We start from the raw sequence: 21,704 nt of genomic DNA on the forward strand, positions 1-21,704 counted from the left end.
GGAGGTGAATTGATTGAGAAAGACGAGAGGATGTCGGCAGTTTTTTTAAGCATCTAGGCAGTCGCTCGAAGCCCAGGCGGTATAATGGGCTGCCCAACGGTCCAATGCATGAGAGGCCTTCGTTTCGGCCTCTGGCAATAGGCCAGAGGACAGCTGGGCTAGATTACCCAGATTACGGGGCAGATCGCTTTGGACGTGAAATTTGACGGCCAGTAAAAATCAGATCGTGAAATGGACAGCCGAAAACGCTAATTCGCTGAGAGAGCAGGGATTAGGCTCAGTTTTACTGTCCTTAATGGCGCATACCATTTAGGAGAAGAGAGATTAAATGCCAACAAATATTTGTCTATCCTCTAATTCATCTGATCTAATAGTACCCATTTTTGGAACATCCGCCAAGTCATCAATCCAATCCCTTTGACAACACGAGTGCATGTTAGTGAAAACTATGAAGCAATGCAGGAAACTCCATCGGCTCAGTGACATTGATTTTTTGAAGAATACACCGATCTATATGATCATTCACATGGGGAAAGTAATAGAATGGCTCATGCCCTTGCTTGTAATGTGGACGGTAACATGTCGATTGTGTGGCAAGAGGACCCCTCCGATTCCATCCGTGTAATAGAATGGCTTATTCTCTAATTAATAAAGTCACAATGAAGATTTCTCTTGAAACGACGATTGTATGAATATTTAGAGAGCGGCTATTCTGCACCCAGACTCAACTACATCTGGGTGTGAACAGTGTATTCAAAAAATAGTAATTAAAAATGAATTTTAGGCATCCAAGATGTTCATATGCTCAAGATGCGTGCACAATTTCAAGGTGTTTGAACAAGTGTTCGAGAAACTTTGAAAAAGAACACTATTGAGAGCCGATTTTGTTTTTTAGCATGAGCTTCTCATATGTTCATACAATCTGAAATTTTGGATCCACAACATCTTGGGTGCCCAAGAATTTCAGATGTTTTTTTAATTTTTTTTAATTTATTGTTCACCCGGTGTAGATGAGTCCGAGAACCGTTTTGAATTACCGTGACATTTACATCTTTTTTGAAATTGTGAATATAACTAATATATGTGTGCTTTAAAAAAATCATGTGATAAACTTCTCACATAAAAAGAAATGGTAAAAGGCAAAGGAAAAACATAATGTATCAGATGGATTTTTAAGACATTTGTGAGATAACCACAATAAATCTTGCGTTGATAATCCATTTTTAAGACTTTCGTGAGATAACCACAACAAAGGAGGGATTATATTTCAACATCGGCGTGTCTATCCCTGTTGCCGTTAGATGGCACAGTCCGGATGTTTGCCGTGTCGCATTGATGGACATGTTAATTGCTGCTCCTGTTGCAACACACGAGTGTATGTGCTAGTATAACTAATATATTTATGTGCTAGTGGAAGTCCGGCAGTAGTTGTTGTTCTTGTGGTGATCGGCATTTATTGTGACACGGCTGGATGATTGATTTAGGGCAGACCTTTTTGCGTTGTGTTTGTAATTGTTGTGGTGGCTAATGTGTTGATTAGCTAGGATATGGTGTTCTTACTAATTGTTGTTCGCAATAAGTTGTAGTATCTTGTATTTTAAATTTTGCATTTCATAAAAATACGGTATGCTCTTAAGAAAAACAGTGGCTTTAAAAAAATCATGTGATGGACTTCTCCTAAAAAGAAATGGTAAAAGGCAAAGAAAAACATAATGTGTCACCAGCCGTTGCAAGTCAATGAGTCATAGTCCGGGCCTAACTCATCATCACAAGAAAAGAAAAAACCAACTAAAAAAAAGGTCATAGACCAGGCCCACCAAAACGGAAAGAACACCTCGAGAAGAAAGAGGGTAAAAGATGGAGGTGTCCGCCGACGCGGCGGCGGCGGCGGCGGCGCGGACGCTGCGGTGGGCCGGCCGTGCGGGGCACCTGCGCGGCGTCCCGCGCGCCGCGGTGATCGGCGCCGTTGGCACCATCGCCAAGGCGTACGTGTCGCTGCTCAACACGACCACCGTGCACAACGCCGACGCCCTCCACCGCCTCGTCTCCTCGCGGCCCCCCGGCACGCCGCTCCTCACCGTCAGCAACCATATGTCCACGTATGTTCCCCCACTCCCCCGTCGTATCCCTCCCGGATCTCCCCCGTGTACCGCTCTTGCTGTTTGTGGCTTCTGAATTCTGACCAGATGTAGGAGGAGAGACCTGGTGGCGATGTGTTCGATCTGTCGTGGCTCTGGCACCAATGTTGCAAGAATTGTGCGAATTCGTTGTTGGAAACCAGAAAATTGTATTATGTGTTGATATAATTTACTCTGGGTAGGATTGATGCTGCGCATCTGAAACTGCACGTGTTCGTTGAGATTTACAGCATGTAGTTGATGCTGTGCTGTCATTAGCATACTGGAAGGTGATTTCGATACTGTGTAGAATGCAGTTCGGACACGCCTTGTGCTCATGTTGATGTAGGATTTTCATTTTGAAGTGCTGAAATTTTTGTTAGACACTTCCTTAGCGCGGATAACTTGAGAAATATGCATATTGCTCTTTTCCTATCCTTTCATGCAACATCATGCTGTAGATTGGTGTCCATGTTTAAGAAAAGTATAATTTTTCATTTGTCGTACATTGTCTATGCATTGCATTGGCATGTTGCTGCATTGTGCAGGTTTCATGTATAGGTTCCAGTGATATATAGTTAGAAATTAGTTAGGCATGTTTTGTTTGCTGTATTCAGTTCTCGTGTATCGGAAGTTTTTGTAACCTTGAGGTTGTTATCCTGTACTTGTTTGTACAGGATAGATGACCCGTTTATGTGGGGATTCAAAGGTTTCCCTATTACAGATTCAAAGCTTGCAAGATGGGTGCTGACAGCAGAGGACATCTGCTTCAGGAATGTATTCATGTCTTACATGTTTCGACTTGGTAAGGCTCCTTGTCGTCTTCGTTATTTACGTTTTTTCTTTGCACCGGTTTGTATAGTCAAGTAATAATCAGTATGGTACTCCCTCCGGTCCTTTTTACTCTGCATATTAGAATTCTTTGAAGTCAAACTTCAGAAAGTTTGACCGCATTTATATGAAAAAATATCAACATCTGCCATGCTAAAGTTATACAATATGAAACTTTAAGTCATGACACATCTATTGATATTGATTTCAGATTGTAAATGTTGGTACTTTTTTCTATAAAGTTGGTCAAACTTTACGAGGCTTGACTTCAGTTAAATCTTATATGCGAACTAAAAAGGACCGGAGGGAGTATTACTGTGACATACGAATCATGTAGGCATAGTAAGCTTCACGAAACCCCACCTTCATTTGCTGTACTAACTAATGTTGTGGAGCACCTCCAGCATAGGTCAAATGAAATGTTGCCTTAGTGGAGCCATTTTGTGGCATATTTTTGTTAAGCATGCAATAACCCCATTTAATCCAGTGGCTTCAGGTATGCGTTTGCATTTTAAACACCGACAACCTTCATAGTTCTAACAGGCTTCATATATTTCTGTTACCTAAGCGTCCATGGTTGATTGCACTCACTACCAAGACTAGCTTTAGAAAGTTAATTAAAAACTTTTCAAACGTGTCCCAAGTGTTGTGTATGTTATTCCTCCCTGTTGGACCATGTTAATGGCGGGCATAGTTGTCCTATATTTCAAGTTTGCCAAAAAGTTGATTTTTGTGCTTGAATTGCATCTCTTTTCCAGCCTCCATATCGAAGTGATACGGTCTGATACTTGCCATGACTGTTGTGGTGGTAATACATAAAGAATGATATGATATCTAAGACCTATGTTATCTCTAGTTCAATTGCTACTTTAGATGTTCAACACTTGTGTATTTGTCATCTTTATTTTTGTATTTTTCTTATCTTTTCATTTCAGGGTTTCATTGCAAGGCAGAGTTGGTATCACTCTGCATCACATAATTTGACAATCTTGTTATTGGCATGTAATTGTATGCACAGGGAAATGTGTGCCGATCACTAGAGGGGCTGGAATTTATCAAGACCATATGAATGAGGCCCTTGAAGTGCTTAGCACTGGGAGCTGGGTATGTACATTTTCTTCGGCATTAACTATTCCATCATTAACATATGTTGTGCTTATGTTTATAAATTCTGGTCCTTATTTGATTGAATTTCGTCATGCCATATTCAAACAGTTGCATTCATTCCCTGAAGGAAAAGTAGCCCAAGATCACCAACCAATCAGACGGTTGAAATGGGGAACTGCCAGTCTTATTGTCCGAGCACCTGTAACTCCAATAGTTTTACCTATTGTTCACACTGGTTTTGAAAAGGTATATTGTAATCTTTGAATCGCTGAGATGCCATCATTTTGTGTATATATTCCTGTGTTGTAGATGGGCATTTCAAATATAATTCCATATATATAGTACTCTGCTGAAATCTGAATATATTGCACAGAGTTTTGTCTGTCTCTATTCAGTAAACCACTTGACTCACAGCACTATTTCATTTGTATTCCCTTTAATTAAACCCAGATCTCTTTTATGTTATATGGTACTCTGAACTTCTCCCCATTGTACTTAGGTCATGCCAGAGAAATCATTTTTTGGACGCCGTCCACCATTGCCTCTCTGCGGCAAGGATATACAGATTATCGTGGGAGAACCAGTAGATTTTGATCTGGCAGGCTTAAAGCAGGTGGCAGCAATGATACCCCAAGACACATCCTTTGAAAGAAAGGGCTGGCCAACCATCACGCCGGAGGGGCTAGACGAGGCAGCGCAGAGATGGCTTTACCAGAAGATGTCGGATAAGATCCAGTCCGCGATGGAGAGCTTGAGGAAGACGCTTCTGAACTCGAAGCAGCATTGACATTGATTCTCTTTGTTCGTTCTTCTACCATGGTGCAACGATGCACTGTCTTTTTTCTCCAATACCTTGTTGAATTGGTTAGGCTGTAGTAGCTTTGTTAGCTAGTTTCAGATGATGGGATCACGATACGGTGATTGGGAGGATACAGGAATCGGGAGGGATAGAGTATGGACATTGCACCTGCCACAGAGGGGGGGGGGGGGGGGGGGGGGGGGGGGGGGGGCAGAATTAGAGTTCAGAGTGTCAGATTTGGAGTTTTTCTTTTTTTGCAATAACAAGAGTATTCAGGGCTGTTGCCTAATTGCATGGCTGTTTGGATCGGATTGCCATTTTGTTAAGCCAAGGAACTGCCCGTAGAGGTTTTTCACCATCCAGTGAATGTTATCTATGTCTGAAGCCTAAATCTCCCTCGACGTTTTCTGAACCTGGAGATGGTTTCTCCTTTTATACCTTTACTCATGTGAAAGACATAGTTGGTGTTGGTGATTATCCATCTGCCTACCTATATATACCAATTAATTATGATGTTGGGGTACGTAGGTTTGCTTCGAAGGCCCAGAAGGGACCGATTTATTAGCTACGGGTGGATCCAATTTTAGATCTTGGCCATCATTCGCCTCCAAGGTGAACCATTATGTGTCCAAACCTTGTAGCGAAAGTGTTCCAGCAACCTGTTAACTTACGTGCCAAGCTTCTTCCTAACTGAAAATTTTCGACGTCGTGCAGATTAGAACTGATAAATAGTTCATTCCTGTGTATCATTGATATTTATTTATTTATTATTTGCCAAAGTCTATCATGGATCTTTTAACTCAGTTTATACAGGCTCGTGACCATAAACTTTCAGTTGAAGACTCGTAATCATATAGTGAGGTGAAACGGAAAAACAGCACCTTCAGTCAGTACCTTCACGCCAAAAAGCAACACTACAGATAGGTCATCCGAAACAGATTTGAGAATGAACGTATTCCTCGCTCTTGAGTCTTGTGCTTCGAGTAAAGATTACACCCTGATTAAGTGATTATCAGGGCCTCGTACGCTCCTCAAATCCTAAGGCTCTCAAGAAAGCTCATGCGCTTCTTGTCTGCATTGCTCATGAGGTAGTCCAGGAAGTCACTGAAGCTGCTCTCCTTGTATTTCTCAGGATCTTGCTCATCCACCAGCTTCTTGGCAACGGAGACCTTCTCGTGCATTGCAAAACTATGGATGCTCGCCATGGAGATCCTCGCCTCTCCAGGGTTCAGGACAGCACGGTGCACGACGGTCTTCACCCTGCCATTGCTCAGAACCTCCATGTAGTCTCCTACGTGGACGTGCAACGCGTGCCGGGGTTGCTGGACCACCCTCCAAGTGTCACTACTGCGGTCAAGGACCTCCAGGCCCGGGCAGCTCACGAGCAAGATGGTAAGAAATCCGTGGTCGGAATGTGGCGCCAGCCCTATCGCCGATTCGCCTTCTGGTTCTTTCGGGTAGCAGTTCACTTGCAGTAGCTGCAATCCTCTCTCAAATTCTTCATGCTGGTAGTCTTTGCCCAGTCCTAGGCCTTCAAGTATGGCTTCCATCAGCTGCAGAGCCACCCTCCTTACTTCAGCTGAAATTTTTCCCATGTCCTCCCTGTTTTCAGTACACGAAAATCAGCTATGTTAGATGAGAATCACACAATTGGTTCTGTGGTTCAAGATTGCAGAAAATTTCTAGAAAAAATGTTTTTCCTGTAGGTTGGTGGTTTTTCTGGCCAATATTTCATCCATTCACTGAGGGGATGGGCATAATGCTTTAGGAATGCCCGTGACGGACGAGTGCCGTCCTTTGAGCTGGTGCCGTATCTAACAGGCCTTCGGATGTCGCCTGATGCAAACTCCTGCTTTGTCTCACTTGGCAGTTTGAAGAAATCTGAAGCTACTTCAACGGCACGGTCCATGACAGTTTGACTGATCCCATGGTTTATAACCTGAAAAATGAGGATTATCATGGCAATTTGGATACGCAGGTAAGCTTTGTTTGCTCCCTTACACCTGCTTGTTAGTAGAGTGTTTAACAAGGGTTCATGAAAACGCAGTACCTTAAACTCCCCCCTAACATAGACACATAGTTACTTCACCGAAAAGACACATTCTATGAAGTTGTTACTTTTTTTGAACTGCTGTTTTACACTTTTAGAGTTTTATTAGTAGTCTCCTTGAGAACCTTGACATTGCTTTAATTTGGAAGTTGAGGATTACAACGTTTTATAGGCACAAAATGGACCTGTTATATAAATGTTCTGTTATTGCCCTTACTAAAAGATCCCCTATGTATCATACCATGGATATTTAAACTCACTTGGTTGATAACACAACTTATACTATACAGGATTAATTTCACATCGTGGTGTTTCTTTACCTAATTTTTCAAATACAGACTCTATAATAATCACATAATGGGGTGAAAGTGTAAAAATAACATGACAACAAACAAAAACTTCAGTACCTTCAGATCAAAAACAACAAACAAAAACTTCAGTAGCTAGACATGCTGTTACTTCAAACTCTTCTGTTTTTTTGGGATGACAATCCTCCTAGCTTTATTATTTCGGATGTAATAAACGATGTAACTATTGTGAAGCATCAATAAAATGCGCCATGAAGGCTTTCCCTCAAAAAAAAGTAACATCACAGATAAGTCGTCCCAGGTAGACTGAGATGAACTGCTGTAGGCATGGAGCTTTGTCAGCATCTTCAACAGCTAGCACGCAGCTGATTGGTACTCAATCCGTTATAAGAGCGTTTAGATCAATACTTTTATATTTCTTTACGAACGAAGTACATAGTAAAATTTTAGGTTTTGAAGCAGCCAACCTAAACTAAAATTTTAGGCTATAGCCTATATTTTGCTACCAAGTTGATACATATACCAATCTAAATACACAGAATCCAAAAAGAAAAATTGCGGCCAGGTGAAGCCAAATGCCGCCCTCTGAACTTTCCCCACCGTCGCGTCACCCATGTCTGCACGGCCGTCCCGAGCCCCACCGGCCGTTTCCACCACCCAATCAGTCCGCCGCGAACTGCGCGGTAGCCACCACAGTCGACGCCTCGATTTCACACATCCCTCTCTCGACACCGTCGGATCTGCCCCCACCGCCACCCCCACACCCCACCCGATTCCTCGCCACACCGGCTGCCGCCGAGCTCCATGCCACCGCTAGATTCCTCGCCGCCCCGAGCCCCCGTGTTGGAATAAATGACCACGGATAGCCTAGCCGGCTTCCCCTAGTTCTTCAGAAAAATTATAGGCCAATTGAGCCTCCAAGCATCCAAGACGTGGGGCCGCCTTCCCCCAGCTGGCTACCTCTCAGGCCGGTTGCGCAAAGGCGGCCCTGCCCTAAAAATCCTTGAGAAACAAAACCACGAGAAGGCCGACTCCAAGAAGCCGGCCATGAGAAGGCCGACTCCAAGGAGCCGGCCCCTCAGCAGGAGGCCAAGATCGTGCCCTCAGAGTCTGCGCCCACCTAACGGCGACGAGATGGGTCGTGGCTACAGTGAAGCCTGCCACCCCCGAATCCCGAGACGCGCACGGCCACAGTACGTCGTACAGGGCGGCCATCACCCGTCCGACGCGGCACTGTTGGCATGTTGATCATGACGTCACCCACGGCGAGTAGTCAGTACGACCCATGGGTGGCGGGCCCCCTCGATCAGGGAGACACCCAAAGGCGGCCAGGCCTTCCCAGTCGGCCTGGGGTATGGCCGGCTCCCAATAGCCAGCCAGCTCTCTCCCTCGAAGGAGGTGCCTCATTAAGGAGATAAGACGAGGTAAGGCTACAGTGATGAGCCGCCTAGCGGCGGCACTGTAGCCATGCTTACCACGACGAAGCCCTCGTCACTAGGGCCAAGGCAATAGTAACCAGCCTCCGACAAGACTCTCGAGCGGTGGGACCGACCTGTCGACCAGAAGGCCGGCAGCCGGCGGGGTCCACCAGTCGGTGGGCCCCATCGGTCGGCGGAGAAGCCGGCGAGCGTAGACACAAACGGCTGAGGCCCACGCCCAGCCGGATTACCGTTGTACCCCTGGGAGGGTAGGCCTATATAAACCCCCCAAGGCGCCCATGCAGAGGGATCCCCTTTCGATAGTTCCACACACCTCATCAAGAGGAGAAGCGGGTTAGCCTTGCCCTTCCTCATCCTTTCACCAAACAGCTCAAGGAGCCTCTTTGTAACACCCCGAGACCGATGCTCGAGAAGACTTCCATATGTTCCGGGTTTTCGCGTGTGTTTCATTTGTGCCTGCCCTTTTATTTTTGCATTGCATCATGTCATCATGCCATCATCTCATAAATCTTTTGCAACTCACTAAATAAATTGCATGGATCTTCGGTCCATTTAAACCGAGGGAATTCATGTGGTGATTCTCTTTATAACATTATCCTCCTAATATTTAGGGAGCTATTATAAATATTCCATTAATTTGGATTTACCGCAAACACTCTTGCAAAATATCCCAATGCCTTTGTCCCATGCATCATCTCCTTCTCTTTTCCTTCTAGTTCCTTTCTTTTGCAAGTGCCACTTTCTCCTTCTCTATTAATGTTCATTCTTTTCCTATAAATTCTCGACCATGCCTTGAACCTCTCTGTCAAATTTCAGATCCTTTGGAGTTGTTTTGGTTAGGTTCAAAAATGCCTCAAGTTTGAATCATATTTAAACTTGTTTTATTTTTCTACCTCTAAAAATATCCAAGGCAATTTTATCAAATAGAGTATAGTTCCAGGAGATTGAGGACATTTTTATATCTGAAAAAATTCTCTTCTAGCTCCCTAACCTTTTTTTTTATTGAAACTGTTTATTTATATAAACAGAGAGTAATGAAAAAGAAAAAGGTTTTCCTGGACTGGGCCTCCCTAGGCCAACTTCCGCGCCGGCCCACCTAAGGCCATCCCGTCCCGCAGGCCGGCCCATCCTTCCCCTACAGCCCACCTAACCAGCTCTAAACCCTAGCCTCCCTGTTTCCTTCCCCTCACTCCCTCCTCGTCCCGCAGCGCCGCCAGAGGAGAACAGGACGCACGCGCGGCACCCCTTCTCCCCCTCGCGGCCTCGATCCTCTCCCTCGATGCCCATTCAGCGCCATCTCCCTCGCAGCCCGATCCCCGATCGCCTCTGCTCAGCCTCCCTCCTCCTTCGATCCAGGGATCCAGGCCGGAGCCCCGTCGGCCTCCTCGCCGCCGTCGCGCCCACGGTGGCCATCAGCTTGCCCTGCTCGGCCTCCCCCTCTGCTCCCTCAGCCATGATGCTCCGCCGCCCCTTGCCTCGTCCACGCCTGCGATCAGCAGCAGGTTGCTGCCCCGCGCCGCCCCATCTTCCAGGAGCGCCGCCGCCTCTCTTCGTCGCCACCAACAGGAGCTCCATGCTCTCCCTGAGCGCCGTGGTCTTCCCGAGCCCCGCCACGCCGTTCATCTCTTTCACTGGCGGATCCAAGTCCCGCGCTGGCCTCGCCGTTCGGATCGCGCCAAGCTCCGACGGCCTCTGGACCCGGGCACTCATCCCCGTCTTCGCGGCCCCCTCTGCGTCCCCTGGATGCCTCTGTCTGCATCGAGCAGCAGCAGCTCATCGCTCAGCGCCTCGGCGCCCCTGCAACCCAAGCCCATCGCCACCGCCCCGAGTCTTTTGCCTTGCTTCGTTTTGGATTGAGGACCGAGACGAGACCGCCAAGATGCATCCTGATGTTGCCGAAGACACGTGAACATCTACACGACGATCGCCGAGTACCTCTTCGCGAGTACCACTACCATCGCGTGGATCCGCCAAGACCGTGGAGTAAACGAACAAGTACCCCTACGCGCGAAGACGCCAAGACAGTTTCGGAATTCACCAAGTACCACTACGGCCGGAGACCTCGACACCCGACGCCTAAAACGATCACCGAACCGGAAATAACACCAAGTACTAGGTCAACGAGAACCGCCAAGTTCGTCTTCCGCCGTCTCCGAAATCGCCAAGTACCACGACGAACCGAGAACAACTACCGTCTACGTGCATTTTGCCAAGTACCACTACCGCCGTCGCAAGAACGGGACCGGAAAGTCCGAAGACCCCAAGTACCACGACACCGATGACATGAACATCTACGAAAACTTGTGAGTCTAAGAACGTGAACGACTACCGTCGCCACGAGAACGACTACTTTCCACGACGATCGTGAACGACTACACCGCTTGACCCGAACCGCTCCGGTAACGCACGCTTCGAAGGTATAACCCTGAGACGACCGCCCGTGAACGAATGCATGTGTGATGCATGAGATGCTCATGCTTGCTCCGTGCTCGAATTGTCGGTGCATGTTGCCCCTCTTTTGCCTTGTCACCATCGTTGACTCATGGGACGCTCGGTATCCGAGAGCGCCCCACCATCTTTTGCACGCATCCGCACACTTCTCCTTTGCTTCGGTATCTCAATCGAGTTACCGGAACCGGAACGCTGCCATGGCACCGTTTTTGTTATCGTTGCCGTGGCACCCCTTTCCTTTCCACCACGGTGATAAGTACTTCATAATGCTCTTGTCAAACTTTTAATAAAAAATTACATAAATTTGTTCATGTCATCTGCATCATGATAACAACGATTAAAATGTTTAAATTGTTGTTACATTAATTTGCTAAATGCATATGGGGATTTACCAGATTTGTTGTTTGTTATATCCGGGCCCATTTAATTTGTTTAGATAGTATAGTTTTGTTATGCTTCACCCCTTGCCATGCTAACAACATTTAATATTGTTGAGTACCTAAACGAGAGAGAACTAATTAAGTCATGTGGTGTTTCGTCAATATGCAAAGCTCCATTTAATTTGTAGGATTGTTTGTGCTTTTTGCCATGACATGCCTCTTTAAACCGAACATGCATCATACTTGGTTGTGCATCATGCCATGTTTATGTGTTGGTTGTTTACTATGTTGTTTGCTTCTTTCCGGGTTGCTTCTCGCGTTAGCTTCGGTTTCGTTCCGGAGTTGTGAGTTTTGGTTCGACTACGTCCGCTTTGTCTTCTTCATGGACTCGTTCTTCTTCCTTGCGAGATCTCAGGCAAGATGACCATATCCTCAAAATCACTTCTATCTTTGCTTGCTAGTTGCTTGCTCTTTTGCTATGCCTATGCTGCGATACCTACCACTTGCTTATCATGCCTCCCATATTGTTGAACCAAGCCTCTAACCCACCTTGTCCTAGCAAACCGTTGTTTGGCTATGTTACCGCTTTGCTCAGCCCCTCTTATAGCGTTGTTAGTTGCAGGTGAAGATTGAAGTTTGTTCCTTGTTGGAACATGGAGATGTTTTTCCTTGTTGGAACATGTTTACTTGTTGGGATATCACAATACCTCTTATCTAATTAATGCATCTATATACTTGGTAAAGGGTGGAAGGCTCGGCCTTATGCCTGGTGTTTTGTTCCACTCTTGCCGCCCTAGTTTCCGTCATATCGGTGTTATGTTTCCGGATTTTGCGTTCCTTACGCGGTTGGGTTATAATGGGAACCCCTTGACAGTTCGCTTTGAATAAAACTCCTCCAGCAAGGCCCAACCTTGGTTTTACCATTCGCCACCTAGCCTTTTTTCCCTTGGGTTAGGCCAGCCCAAGGGTTATCTTTATTTTTTTAACCCCCCCGGGCCAGTGCTTGTCTAAGTGTTGGTCCGAAACAGAGCCACTTGCGGCGCCACCTCGGGAAAACTTGAGGGCTGGTTTTAGCTGTATGTAGTGTTCATCCGGTGTTGCCCTGAGAACGAGATATGTGCAGCTCCCATCAGGATGTCGGCGCATCGGGCGGTCTTGCTGGACTTGTTTTACCATTGTCGAGGATGTCTTGTAACCGGGATTCCGAGTCTGATCGGGTCTTCCCGCTAGAAGGAATATCCTTCGTTGACCGTGAGAGCTTGTGATGGGCTAAGTTGGGACACCCCTGCAGGATTTGAAATTTCGAAAGCCGTGCCCGCGGTTATGGGCAGATGGGAATTTGTTAATGTCCGGTTGTAGAAAACCTGAAGTTGACCTTAATTAAAATACATCAACCGCGTGTGTAACCGTGATGGTCTCTTCTCGGCGGAGTCCGGGAAGTGAACACAGTGTTGGAGTTATGCTTGACGTAGGTTGTTCTAGGATCACTTCTTGATCATAGTTGTTCGACCGTGCTTTTGCCTTCTCTTCTCGCTCTCATTTGCGTATGTTAGCCACCATGTATGCTAGTCGCTTGCTGCAGCTCCACCTCATACCTTTTACCCTTCCTATAAGTTTAAATAGTCTTGATCGCGAGGGTGTGAGATTGCTGAGTCCCCGTGACTCACAGATACTTCCAAAACCAGCTTGCAGGTGCCGTTGAACCGTGCAGATGACGCAATCAAGCTCAGGAGGAGCTCGATGAAGATCTTGTCCTTTATATTGTTTCATTCTAGTTGATCAGTAGTGGAGCCCAGTTGGGGTCGATCGGGGATCTGTGTAGCATTTGGGGTATTCTTCTTTCATTTTGGGTTCCGTAGTCGGACCTTGATTGTATCTGTTTGATGTAATGCTTTATTCTTGTAATTGTGTGAAGTGACGATTGTAAGCCAACTATGTATCTCTTCCCCTTATGAATTACATGGGTTGTGTGAAGATTACCTCACTTGCGACATTGCTTTCAATGCGGTTATGCCTCTAAGTCGTGCTTCGACACGTGGGAGATATAGCCGCATCGAGGGCGTTACACTCTTGTAGCTACTTGTCAATCTAGTGACCATGCGGAGACCCCGCAGAGCAGCAGTAGGGGTGTTATCTCCACGGAGAGCCATGAAGCTGTGTAAGATCCGCCAGCGTGCATGTCTTCGCCTTATCCCGTTTCCAGGCACCGGCGATGTTTTATTGGCTCCCACAATGATAAGCCACCCGTTGGCATATGTCGCACCAACCACCCGACATTTGGCGCCCACCGTGGGGCCAGGTGCACCGTCGTCCGGAGACCTGCTCTGGACGGAAACCCTCTTCCTCCCCAGCGTGCGTAGCCAGCCCGGCTCGCCCGATGGCGCTTGCCCCAACGCGCTGCAAGGCGTCGCTGACGCATGCGCGGCGAGCTGCCTCGCCGATCTTCTTGGCGAGGCTCGCATCTCCGACGAGCCCGCATCCGACGCGGGCACAGGCTGCCCCAAAAGCCACCCGTTAGCATATGAATGATGGGTATCATGCCTATGAATATGTTAGTACATTTGTTTTTTCGTCCGGCACCGGGCCTGACCAGTCGGCCCGGGGACTCGCCGCCTTAAGTTATATATAAAGTTCTGCCTACAGTCAGACAAGTAGTGTGCCGGCACCCAAGCCCCCTCTTGCCAAAAGTCGTAGCTCGAAGAATCGACTGTCCGACTGGCAAAAGCCAAGGGCAGGAAAGGATGCCCACACGAAAAACAGCTAAGGACCAACGAACTTATATAACGCGAGCCGGCCTCCCGCCCCGCCAGCCGGCTACCAGAGCAGCCGGCTGGCCGGCTTCCCGTTCACCTTGCTGCAATCTAAGAAAGCTCGAGTACTTGCCTTACCAAAACGACCAAGTCCTTCTCCAGCCACAGACTGCAGAGCAGCTGTCCGGCTGGGAAGGCGACTGCCAAGGAAAGGCGGCAAAGGAAAAAGTTAAAAGGATGAAAAGCAAACATGAACGGAAGCCAAATACATGCATAATATTTACACAAAAGACCTTTGAAAGGCCAGCATTCAACATAGTCTGAATACACCCCCAGTGGGTGGAACTGCGCAAATTTAAAGATTGTTCAAAAGAGTAACAAGCAGGAAAGCAAGGACGGCGGATCAGGCCAAGGGAACGACGGGCGAGTTGGGCAGGTTGGTGGAGTCGGCAGTGCCGGCTGGAGGAGTGACCGGCTGGCGAGTCTCGGCATCGTTGCTGGAGGCGCGATCAGGCTGAGGCGGGCTGGTCGCTTCGCCATCTGGCACAACGTCTTCACCATTCTCTCCCTCTTCTCCTTCACCCTCATCGCTGGAAACAATCTCCTCCGCTGAGTCCTCACCTTCTGCCGGGTTCAGCCCGAACCACTCCTCCGGCTGAGCGACGCCGCCATCATCCACCTCAGGGGCAAAGGCGCTGGTGTCGGTGTACTCGGCGATCGCCGAGGCGCGCTGGACGATAGCCGACCGCACCGCCTCCAGCTCCTCGTCAACCTCCTGCCGCCAGGTGCTCAGCTGGTCCAAGTTCAGCCCAGGATACCAAGCTCGGACGAACTCCAGCGCCCGCCCAGCGCCGGACCGGGCCGCTGACGCTTTCCAGGCCTCGAAGCGGCCGACTGCGACCACCAGCCAGTCGGCAGTCCGACTTGGGGTGCGGGGAACCACCTCGCCGGGCCAGAGGGCGGCCAGCACTTGCGCCCCGGCGCGCTGAAGACGGTGGAGCATGCGGTGGGCCGGCTGCAGGCGGGCTTGAAGCGCCAGAAGCTGCTCCTCAAGTGACCGGCCGGTACCCGGTGCGATCTCAGCCCCTGCCTGCCATCGCGCGTCGCGGTAGGCCTCGATGGCTTGGGTGGCGGCAACAGAGTGGCCGGGAAAGTAATCTGCACAAAGAAGAAAGCAGTAGCACAAAATCAAAAGACGAACGAGATGGCAGGAGGCAGGCAAAGAAACGAAGAAGAAGGCGGCCTACCGTCGATTAAGTCTTCCACCCGGCTGTAGCCTTGACTCAGCGCCTGCCTTGCCTCGGCCCAGTTCGCCGCCTCGGTCTCATATTCGGCTTTGAGGGCGGCCACGCTGTCCTGCGCCACATTCAGGTCTGCCTTGTGGCTCTCCTCCTGGTCGGCCAGTTTCTTGGTCAGGCGATCGCGCTCTTGAGCCAGGCCGGCGCACTCGGCCTCCTTGGCGCGAAGGGCGGTCTAGGCTCCGCTTAGCTGGCTCCTCAAGTCAGCATTGGCCCCTGCAGATATGAAGAAAGAAGTCGTTAGGAAAAGATCCGACCCGACTGCTCAGCAGTCGGCCCGAATCTCGGGGACTACACCCAGTGGGTGCACTGACGCGCCCCCACTTGAGACAAAAGATGAAGCACTTACTCCGGCTCTCGGTCAGATCGGTGGTTTTCTGATTCAACTCCTGGGCCTGGGAGTTCAAGGCAGCCGCGCAGAGGTTATGATACTCCTGCAGATAAAATAAGTGATACAAGTAAGAACAAGACGACAATCGGAGTCTACCAAGAAGTTCCAAGCCGCCTGCTCAGCAGCCGACTCAGAACTCGGGGACTACACCCAGTGGGTGCGCTGACGCGCCCTCACGGAAGAAATCAGGAGCAATCAACGAAAAGCGGAAGGACTCACCCGGATCACCGTTTGCGTTGTGAGAAATTCTTGAGTGTACTGCTTCAGCGCGGTAGCTTGGGCCTGAAGCCGGTTCCGAACGTCCTGCGCCGCCACATTCAGCACGGCCATCCCGCCTCCCGGCGTCCACCCGGATGAGCTATCGCTAGCCGCTTCCAGGTCCTGGGCCGACGGGCCGGCGCCAGTGGCCTTTTGCGGATCCAGCGCTGAAGTCGCCTTCTCCGCGCGCCGACGAGACGGCGACAGGACCACAAGGTCCGCCCCGACAGTCGGCTCACCTCCGGCCGGCTGCGCGGGCGGCGTGTCGGGCCGGCTACCTTGGCCCTTTCCAGTCGGCGGCGTCGGTTCCGTCTCCTTCCCCTTCGCCAGCTGGCCGCAGCTGGTCTCCTCCGTCGGGGGCACCAGAATGTCGGGAGCCGCGGCGCGAAGGGGGATGACGAGTAGCGGAGGCTGGTTCCGCTGGGCCTCCACCTCCTTCTCCGTGGCTGCGGCCTCCGCCTGGGCCTTGGCAGCCGCGTCGGCCCGCGCCTCCGCCGAGTTCTCCCTCGCCTCCCGCGCCGCCCTCCGCTCCTCCGCCTCTCGCTCCTCCCGCGCTTCCCGCGCGTTTCGCTCCGTCGCCTCTAGGAGATCGGCGCGGGGATCCACACGGCGGGAGCTTGAGGACCCTCCCGCGGGTCCGACTACGGAGGCAGCAGGGGCCCGTTCAAGAGAAATTGGGGCCCTGTTTGATAAGTCAAGAAGAAGGCTTAGAAGAATATCAACCGAAGAAGAAAAAGAAAGGCGTAAGAAAAATAACACTTACGCTGAAACCGACTGCGGTTGCTTCACCACCTTGCGGAAGCGAGCCGCCTTCGCGGCCGCCTCATCCCGCTTGGTCACCGCCGCGGTACTCTTGGGCTTCTTTGGTCGACTGCCAAAGTGGGTCGACGTGGCCCGGCATTTTTGCGCGCCGCAACGAGCAGCCGGCGCAGCGGATGGGCCCGCGCCTTGTTGATCGGGCGTCGGCTGACGGCGCGGAACAACTTCGGCCTCATCATCATCCGGCCAATCCTCGAAGGCGGCCCCGAGCCCAGTGCCGCCTGCCTCGCCGCCTTCCCCTGCGACGTCGTCTTCCATGGCGGCCGCCCCCAGGTCCGGATCGTCTACGTCATCCATCGTGCGGTCGGGAAGGAACTGGCGTTCCACCCCCGCAGCCCCGGTTGCCGGTGGAAGCATGGGATTCTGCCAAAAGCAAGCCGACTGGTCAGGAGTCGGCCATCATGAACCCGGCAACAAGGAAAGAAGAAAAGAAGAGAAACTTACCACAGGCGGAGGATTAGCGCGAGAGTACGGCTCCTTGCCATACTGCCACTCCTCGGTGAGCTTGCAGTTGGAAATATAGTTCACCATGTAAGACACCTCGGCGTGAGGCATCTCCTTGGTGCTTAGCCGACACGGGTCGAAGCGGCCGCTCATCTGGCAGATCATGTGAGGTCGGCCCTGGAGCGGGAGCACCCGGCGCTCCACAAAGACGGCCACCAGGTCGGCCCCAGTCAGACCCTCCGACTGGATCATCACCCGGAGTCGTGCAACGGAGGTGGCCCCACCCTGAGACAGCGACCTGGCCCGAAAGGACCATGAGGGCTGCCTCCTAGCCGGCGGGCCGGATACGTAAGCCGGCAGATTGACGAAGTCGCCTTGCGGAGCGATGTTCTTCACGTGGAAGTAGGATTTCTGCCAGAGCTTCACCGACTAGATCAGCGGGATGGGCGGAAATGGGTTGTTGTCGCTCGTCCGCTGCATGGCGATGAAGGCGCCGCATGGGACGGGCACGCCCGCGACGACGGTGCCGAGCTTGCACTGGAAGAATCCCCCCCAGAGTTCGAGGGTGGGGAGGACGCCAAGAAAGCCCTCGCACAGGGCGACGAAGGCCGGCAATAGCATCACCGCGTTTGGAGTAAGGTGATGCGGCTGGAGATGATAAAACTCGAGGAAGGAACGGAGGAACCCGCTCGCCGGTAGGCCGAAGCCGCGCAGGCAGTGCGAGCGGAAGATTACCCGCTCGTCCTCCTTTGGTGCCGGCGAGATCTCCCTCTCCGGCGCGAGACGGACCCACACGAAGTCCGCGCCTGGCAGCCGCCGCGTCCGGCGGAGGAAGTCTACGTGGTCGTCGTGGACGTTGGAGACGTCCCAGGAGCTCGACAATGCCATGGGGACGGCGCGGCAATGAGAAAGGTGCGGCGGAAGAAAGGCGCGTGACCCTGCTACGACGAAGCAACAGCAAGCCAAGAAGATTGGCGGGAAGGCCGAGCGGCGGCGGGTAGCTGTGGCGATGGAGAGGAGGAAGAAGAAGGAAGGGGCGGAGCGAGGGTGAGCGTGCGAGCGTCTGGCGCTCCCCTCCTCTCCCCCTACTTATAGCCTCATGCGGCGAAGCCGAGGAGGCAGGGCGTGGGGAGACATGGGATTAACTGCGCCCACTCCCCCACGCCCCGCGATTATTGCGCCTTCACGGCGTGCGAAAACCACCGCTAGGGGGCGCGCGGTCCATCCGGGCCGCAGAAGATCCGCGCGTGGGCCGAGGCCCTGTAGTGGCGGGCCCTGGACTGCGGCAGCGTCCCGTCGCGCGCGTGGACTGGCAGGCCCCTCCAGCCGTAGGGTGTCATGTGGCGCGCAGGCGACGAGCGGTCAGCTCGCAGCCTGACTCGCACGCCGACTGGTTCCCGCCTTCAAGCTTCGAAACCTTCAGAAGACGGCACGCCTAGTCAAAGCCGGCTCCCAGTTTCCGGCTCCTCAAGATAGGAAGCTGACCGAGCTTCTCGTCTTTTTTCTGCCTCGGAGCCCAACCAGCTTCGGGGACTACTGTCGGAGTAAATGACCACGGGTAGCCTAGCCGGCTTCCCCTGGTTCTTCAGAAAAATTATAGGCCAATTGAGCCTCCAAGTGTCCAAGACGTGGGGCCGCCTTCCCCCAGCTGGCTACCTCTCAGGCCGGCTGCGCAAAGGTGTCCCTGCCCTAAAAATCTTTGAGAAACAAAACCATGAGAAGGCCGACTCCAAGAAGCCAGCCATGAGAAGGCCGGCTCCAAGGAGCCGGCCCCTCAGCAGGCGGCCAAGATCGTGCCCTCAGAGTCTGCGCCCACCTAACGGCAACGAGATGGGGTGTGGCTACAGTGAAGCCTGCCACCCCCGAATCCCGGGACGCGCACGGCCATAGTACGTCGTACAGGGTGGCCATCACCCGTCCGGCGCGGCACTGTTGCCATATTGATCATGACGTCACCCACGGCGAGCAGTTAGTACGACCCATGGGTGGCGGCCCCCCTCAGTCAGGGAGACACCCAAAGACGGCCAGGCCTCCCGCGGTCGGCCTGGGGTATGGCCGGCTCCCAATAGCCGGCCAGCTCTCTCCCTCGAAGGAGGTGCCTCATTAAGGAGATAAGATGAGGTAAGGCTACAGTGATGAGCCGCCCAGCGGCGGCACTGTAGCCATGCTTACCACGATGAAGCCCTCGTCACTAGGGGCAAGGCAATAGTAACCAGCCTCCGACAAGACTCCCGAGCAGTGGGACCGACCTATCGACCACAAGGCCGGCAGCCGACGGGGTCCACCAGTCGGCGGGCCCCATCGGTCGGCGGAGAAGCCGGCGAGCGTAGACACAGACAGCTGGGGCCCACGCCCAGCCGGATTACCATTGTACACCTGGGGGTAGGCCTATGTAAACCCCCCAGGGCGCCCATGCAGAGGGATCCCCTTTCGATAGTTCCAGACACCTCATCAAGAGGAGAAGCGGGTTAGCCTTGCCCTTCCTCATCCTTTCACCAAACAGCTCAAGGAGCCTCTTGTAGCTACTTGTCAATCTAGTGACCATGCGGAGACCCCGCAGAGCAGCAGTAGGGGTGTTATCTCCACGGAGAGCCCTGAAGCTGGGTAAGATCCGTCGGCGTGCATATCTTCGCCTTATCCCGTTTCCAGGCATCGGCGATGTTTTATTGGCTCCCACAATGATAAGCCACCCGTTGGGATATGTCGCACCAACCACCCGACACCCCGCCGCCACCCAATTCCTCGCCGCGCCACCGCCCCAAGCTCCTCCTCATCATAGGAGATGTGGCCGCCACCGCAACCTCCGCGCCGGAATCTCCCACGCTCCTCCTCGCCGTACTGCAGCGTGAGGTAATGACCGTGGATCTGCATCCTGGCCTCCCCACCGTCGGATCTTCATGTTTCATTTGCTTTTGAAAATTTATTATTAGGTATCCAATTTTGAATCTGCTATAAAAACTAACAACATTTTAGTTACCTAAAGAGAAAAGTATACTTTTCGTCCCTCAACTCTCGGTGAAGTTTAGATTGTTCTCTCAATTTCGAAACCGGACAACTTGCACCCCCAACTAATGAAACCGGACAAGGTTCGTCCCTGGCCCCGGTTTTGACCAGTGCTGACTCAAATTCGCGTAATTTTTACAAATCTTTGAAGTTTTTGAAATTCACATACTCTTCTCAAATCCACATAGGTTTTTCAAGATCGCGCAAGTTTTTCAAAAATAAACATACCTTTTTCAAATCCGTGAACTATTTTGAAATTTGTGTACTTTTTTCAAATCCGTGATTTTTTTAATTTGCATACTTTTTTCAAATTAGTGTATTTTTTCAAGTTCGTGTAATTTTATCAAATCCAAGTATTTTTTTCAAATCCATGGTGTTTTTGAAATCCACGTACTTGTTTCAAATCTGCATACTTTTTAAAGTTTATGTATTTTTTCAAATCCGTGTTCCTTTTCCAATCCGTGAACTTTGTTTGAAATTCACATACTTGTATCAAGTTGACATTATTTTTCAAATCCACACATTTATTCTAATTTACGTAAAAGAAATTCAAATCCGTGTACTTTTTCAAGTTCGCATAAACTTTTCAAATTCATTAGCTCTTTCCAAAAAAAAATGTACGCGAATATGAATAAGTACGTCAATTTAAAAAATTACATGAGTACGCGGATTTGAAAAAAGTACGTGAACTTGGAAAAAGTACGCGGATTTGGAAAAAGTACACAAAAAGACAGGGCGCCTCGCGCTTCGACTGCTTTATGGCAATACGCGGATTTGGAAAAAGTACAGTGCCAGCAACTTTCAGTAACTTGCAATCTTGCATAACTTAATTAGTTCTCCACATATAGATATAGATAGATATATACTAGACATGAGGATTCTTTGCATATCTGCTTCATCCAGCCACCACTTCTGTTCTGATGGGATCGGTCTGCCTGCGGGCAGAGACTGGGAAGGCGGGGATCCAGATCCTCTAACATCAGTAAGGCGTGTAGTCAACGTACGGCTTGGGGATCTCGACGTAGCCCTTGGTGAGCAAGTCGACGCGCATCTTGGCAAGATGGAATCGCGAGTGGTTGGGCTCGCCCCTCTTCTCCGGCCGCATCTCCTCGTCCAGCATCCGCCTCCGCTCCTCGAGCCACCCCGGCGGGAACTCCCCGTTGGGCGGGAGGTCCTCGGCGGTGTGGATCTCCAGCCAGCTGCCCAGGTTGAAGGCCGAGCTGATGCGTTTGTCGTCGTAGCGAACCATGCCTTGGCCG

At 50.8% G+C, this 21,704-nt stretch overlaps 2 protein-coding genes across 2 annotated transcripts; one reads left to right on the plus strand and one right to left on the minus strand.

Annotated features, from left to right (window-relative positions):
- The first annotated feature begins 1,798 nt into the window (after positions 1–1,798).
- On the plus strand, positions 1,799–5,212 carry LOC125539865 (N-acylphosphatidylethanolamine synthase). Its single transcript, XM_048703404.1, has 5 exons — positions 1,799–2,099; positions 2,795–2,922; positions 3,967–4,052; positions 4,164–4,301; positions 4,555–5,212. The coding sequence occupies exons 1-5, from the start codon at positions 1,858–1,860 to the stop codon at positions 4,840–4,842; spliced, it is 882 nt and encodes a 293-aa protein (XP_048559361.1). The 5' UTR covers positions 1,799–1,857; the 3' UTR covers positions 4,843–5,212.
- Positions 5,213–5,350: 138 nt separating this feature from the next.
- Positions 5,351–7,125, minus strand: LOC125539866 (flavanone 3-dioxygenase 3-like). Its single transcript, XM_048703405.1, has one exon. It carries the CDS (start codon positions 6,447–6,449, stop codon positions 5,886–5,888), a length of 564 nt encoding a protein of 187 aa, XP_048559362.1. The 5' UTR covers positions 6,450–7,125; the 3' UTR covers positions 5,351–5,885.
- Positions 7,126–21,704: the final 14,579 nt, after the last annotated feature.

The sequence above is a fragment of the Triticum urartu genome, chromosome 2 (genome assembly GCF_003073215.2).
Source record: "Triticum urartu cultivar G1812 chromosome 2, Tu2.1, whole genome shotgun sequence".
Classification (NCBI taxonomy): Eukaryota; Viridiplantae; Streptophyta; class Magnoliopsida; order Poales; family Poaceae; genus Triticum; species Triticum urartu.

Coding starts and splice junctions, on each gene's coding strand:
- LOC125539865 (XM_048703404.1), top strand. CDS start 1,858: ATGGAGGTGTCCGCCGACGCGGCGGCGGCGGCGGCGGCGCGGACGCTG. Junction 2,100..2,794: donor GTCAGCAACCATATGTCCAC/GTATGTTCCCCC, acceptor TTGTTTGTACAG/GATAGATGACCCGTTTATGT. Junction 2,923..3,966: donor GTCTTACATGTTTCGACTTG/GTAAGGCTCCTT, acceptor TTGTATGCACAG/GGAAATGTGTGCCGATCACT.
- LOC125539866 (XM_048703405.1), bottom strand. CDS start 6,449: ATGGGAAAAATTTCAGCTGAAGTAAGGAGGGTGGCTCTGCAGCTGATG.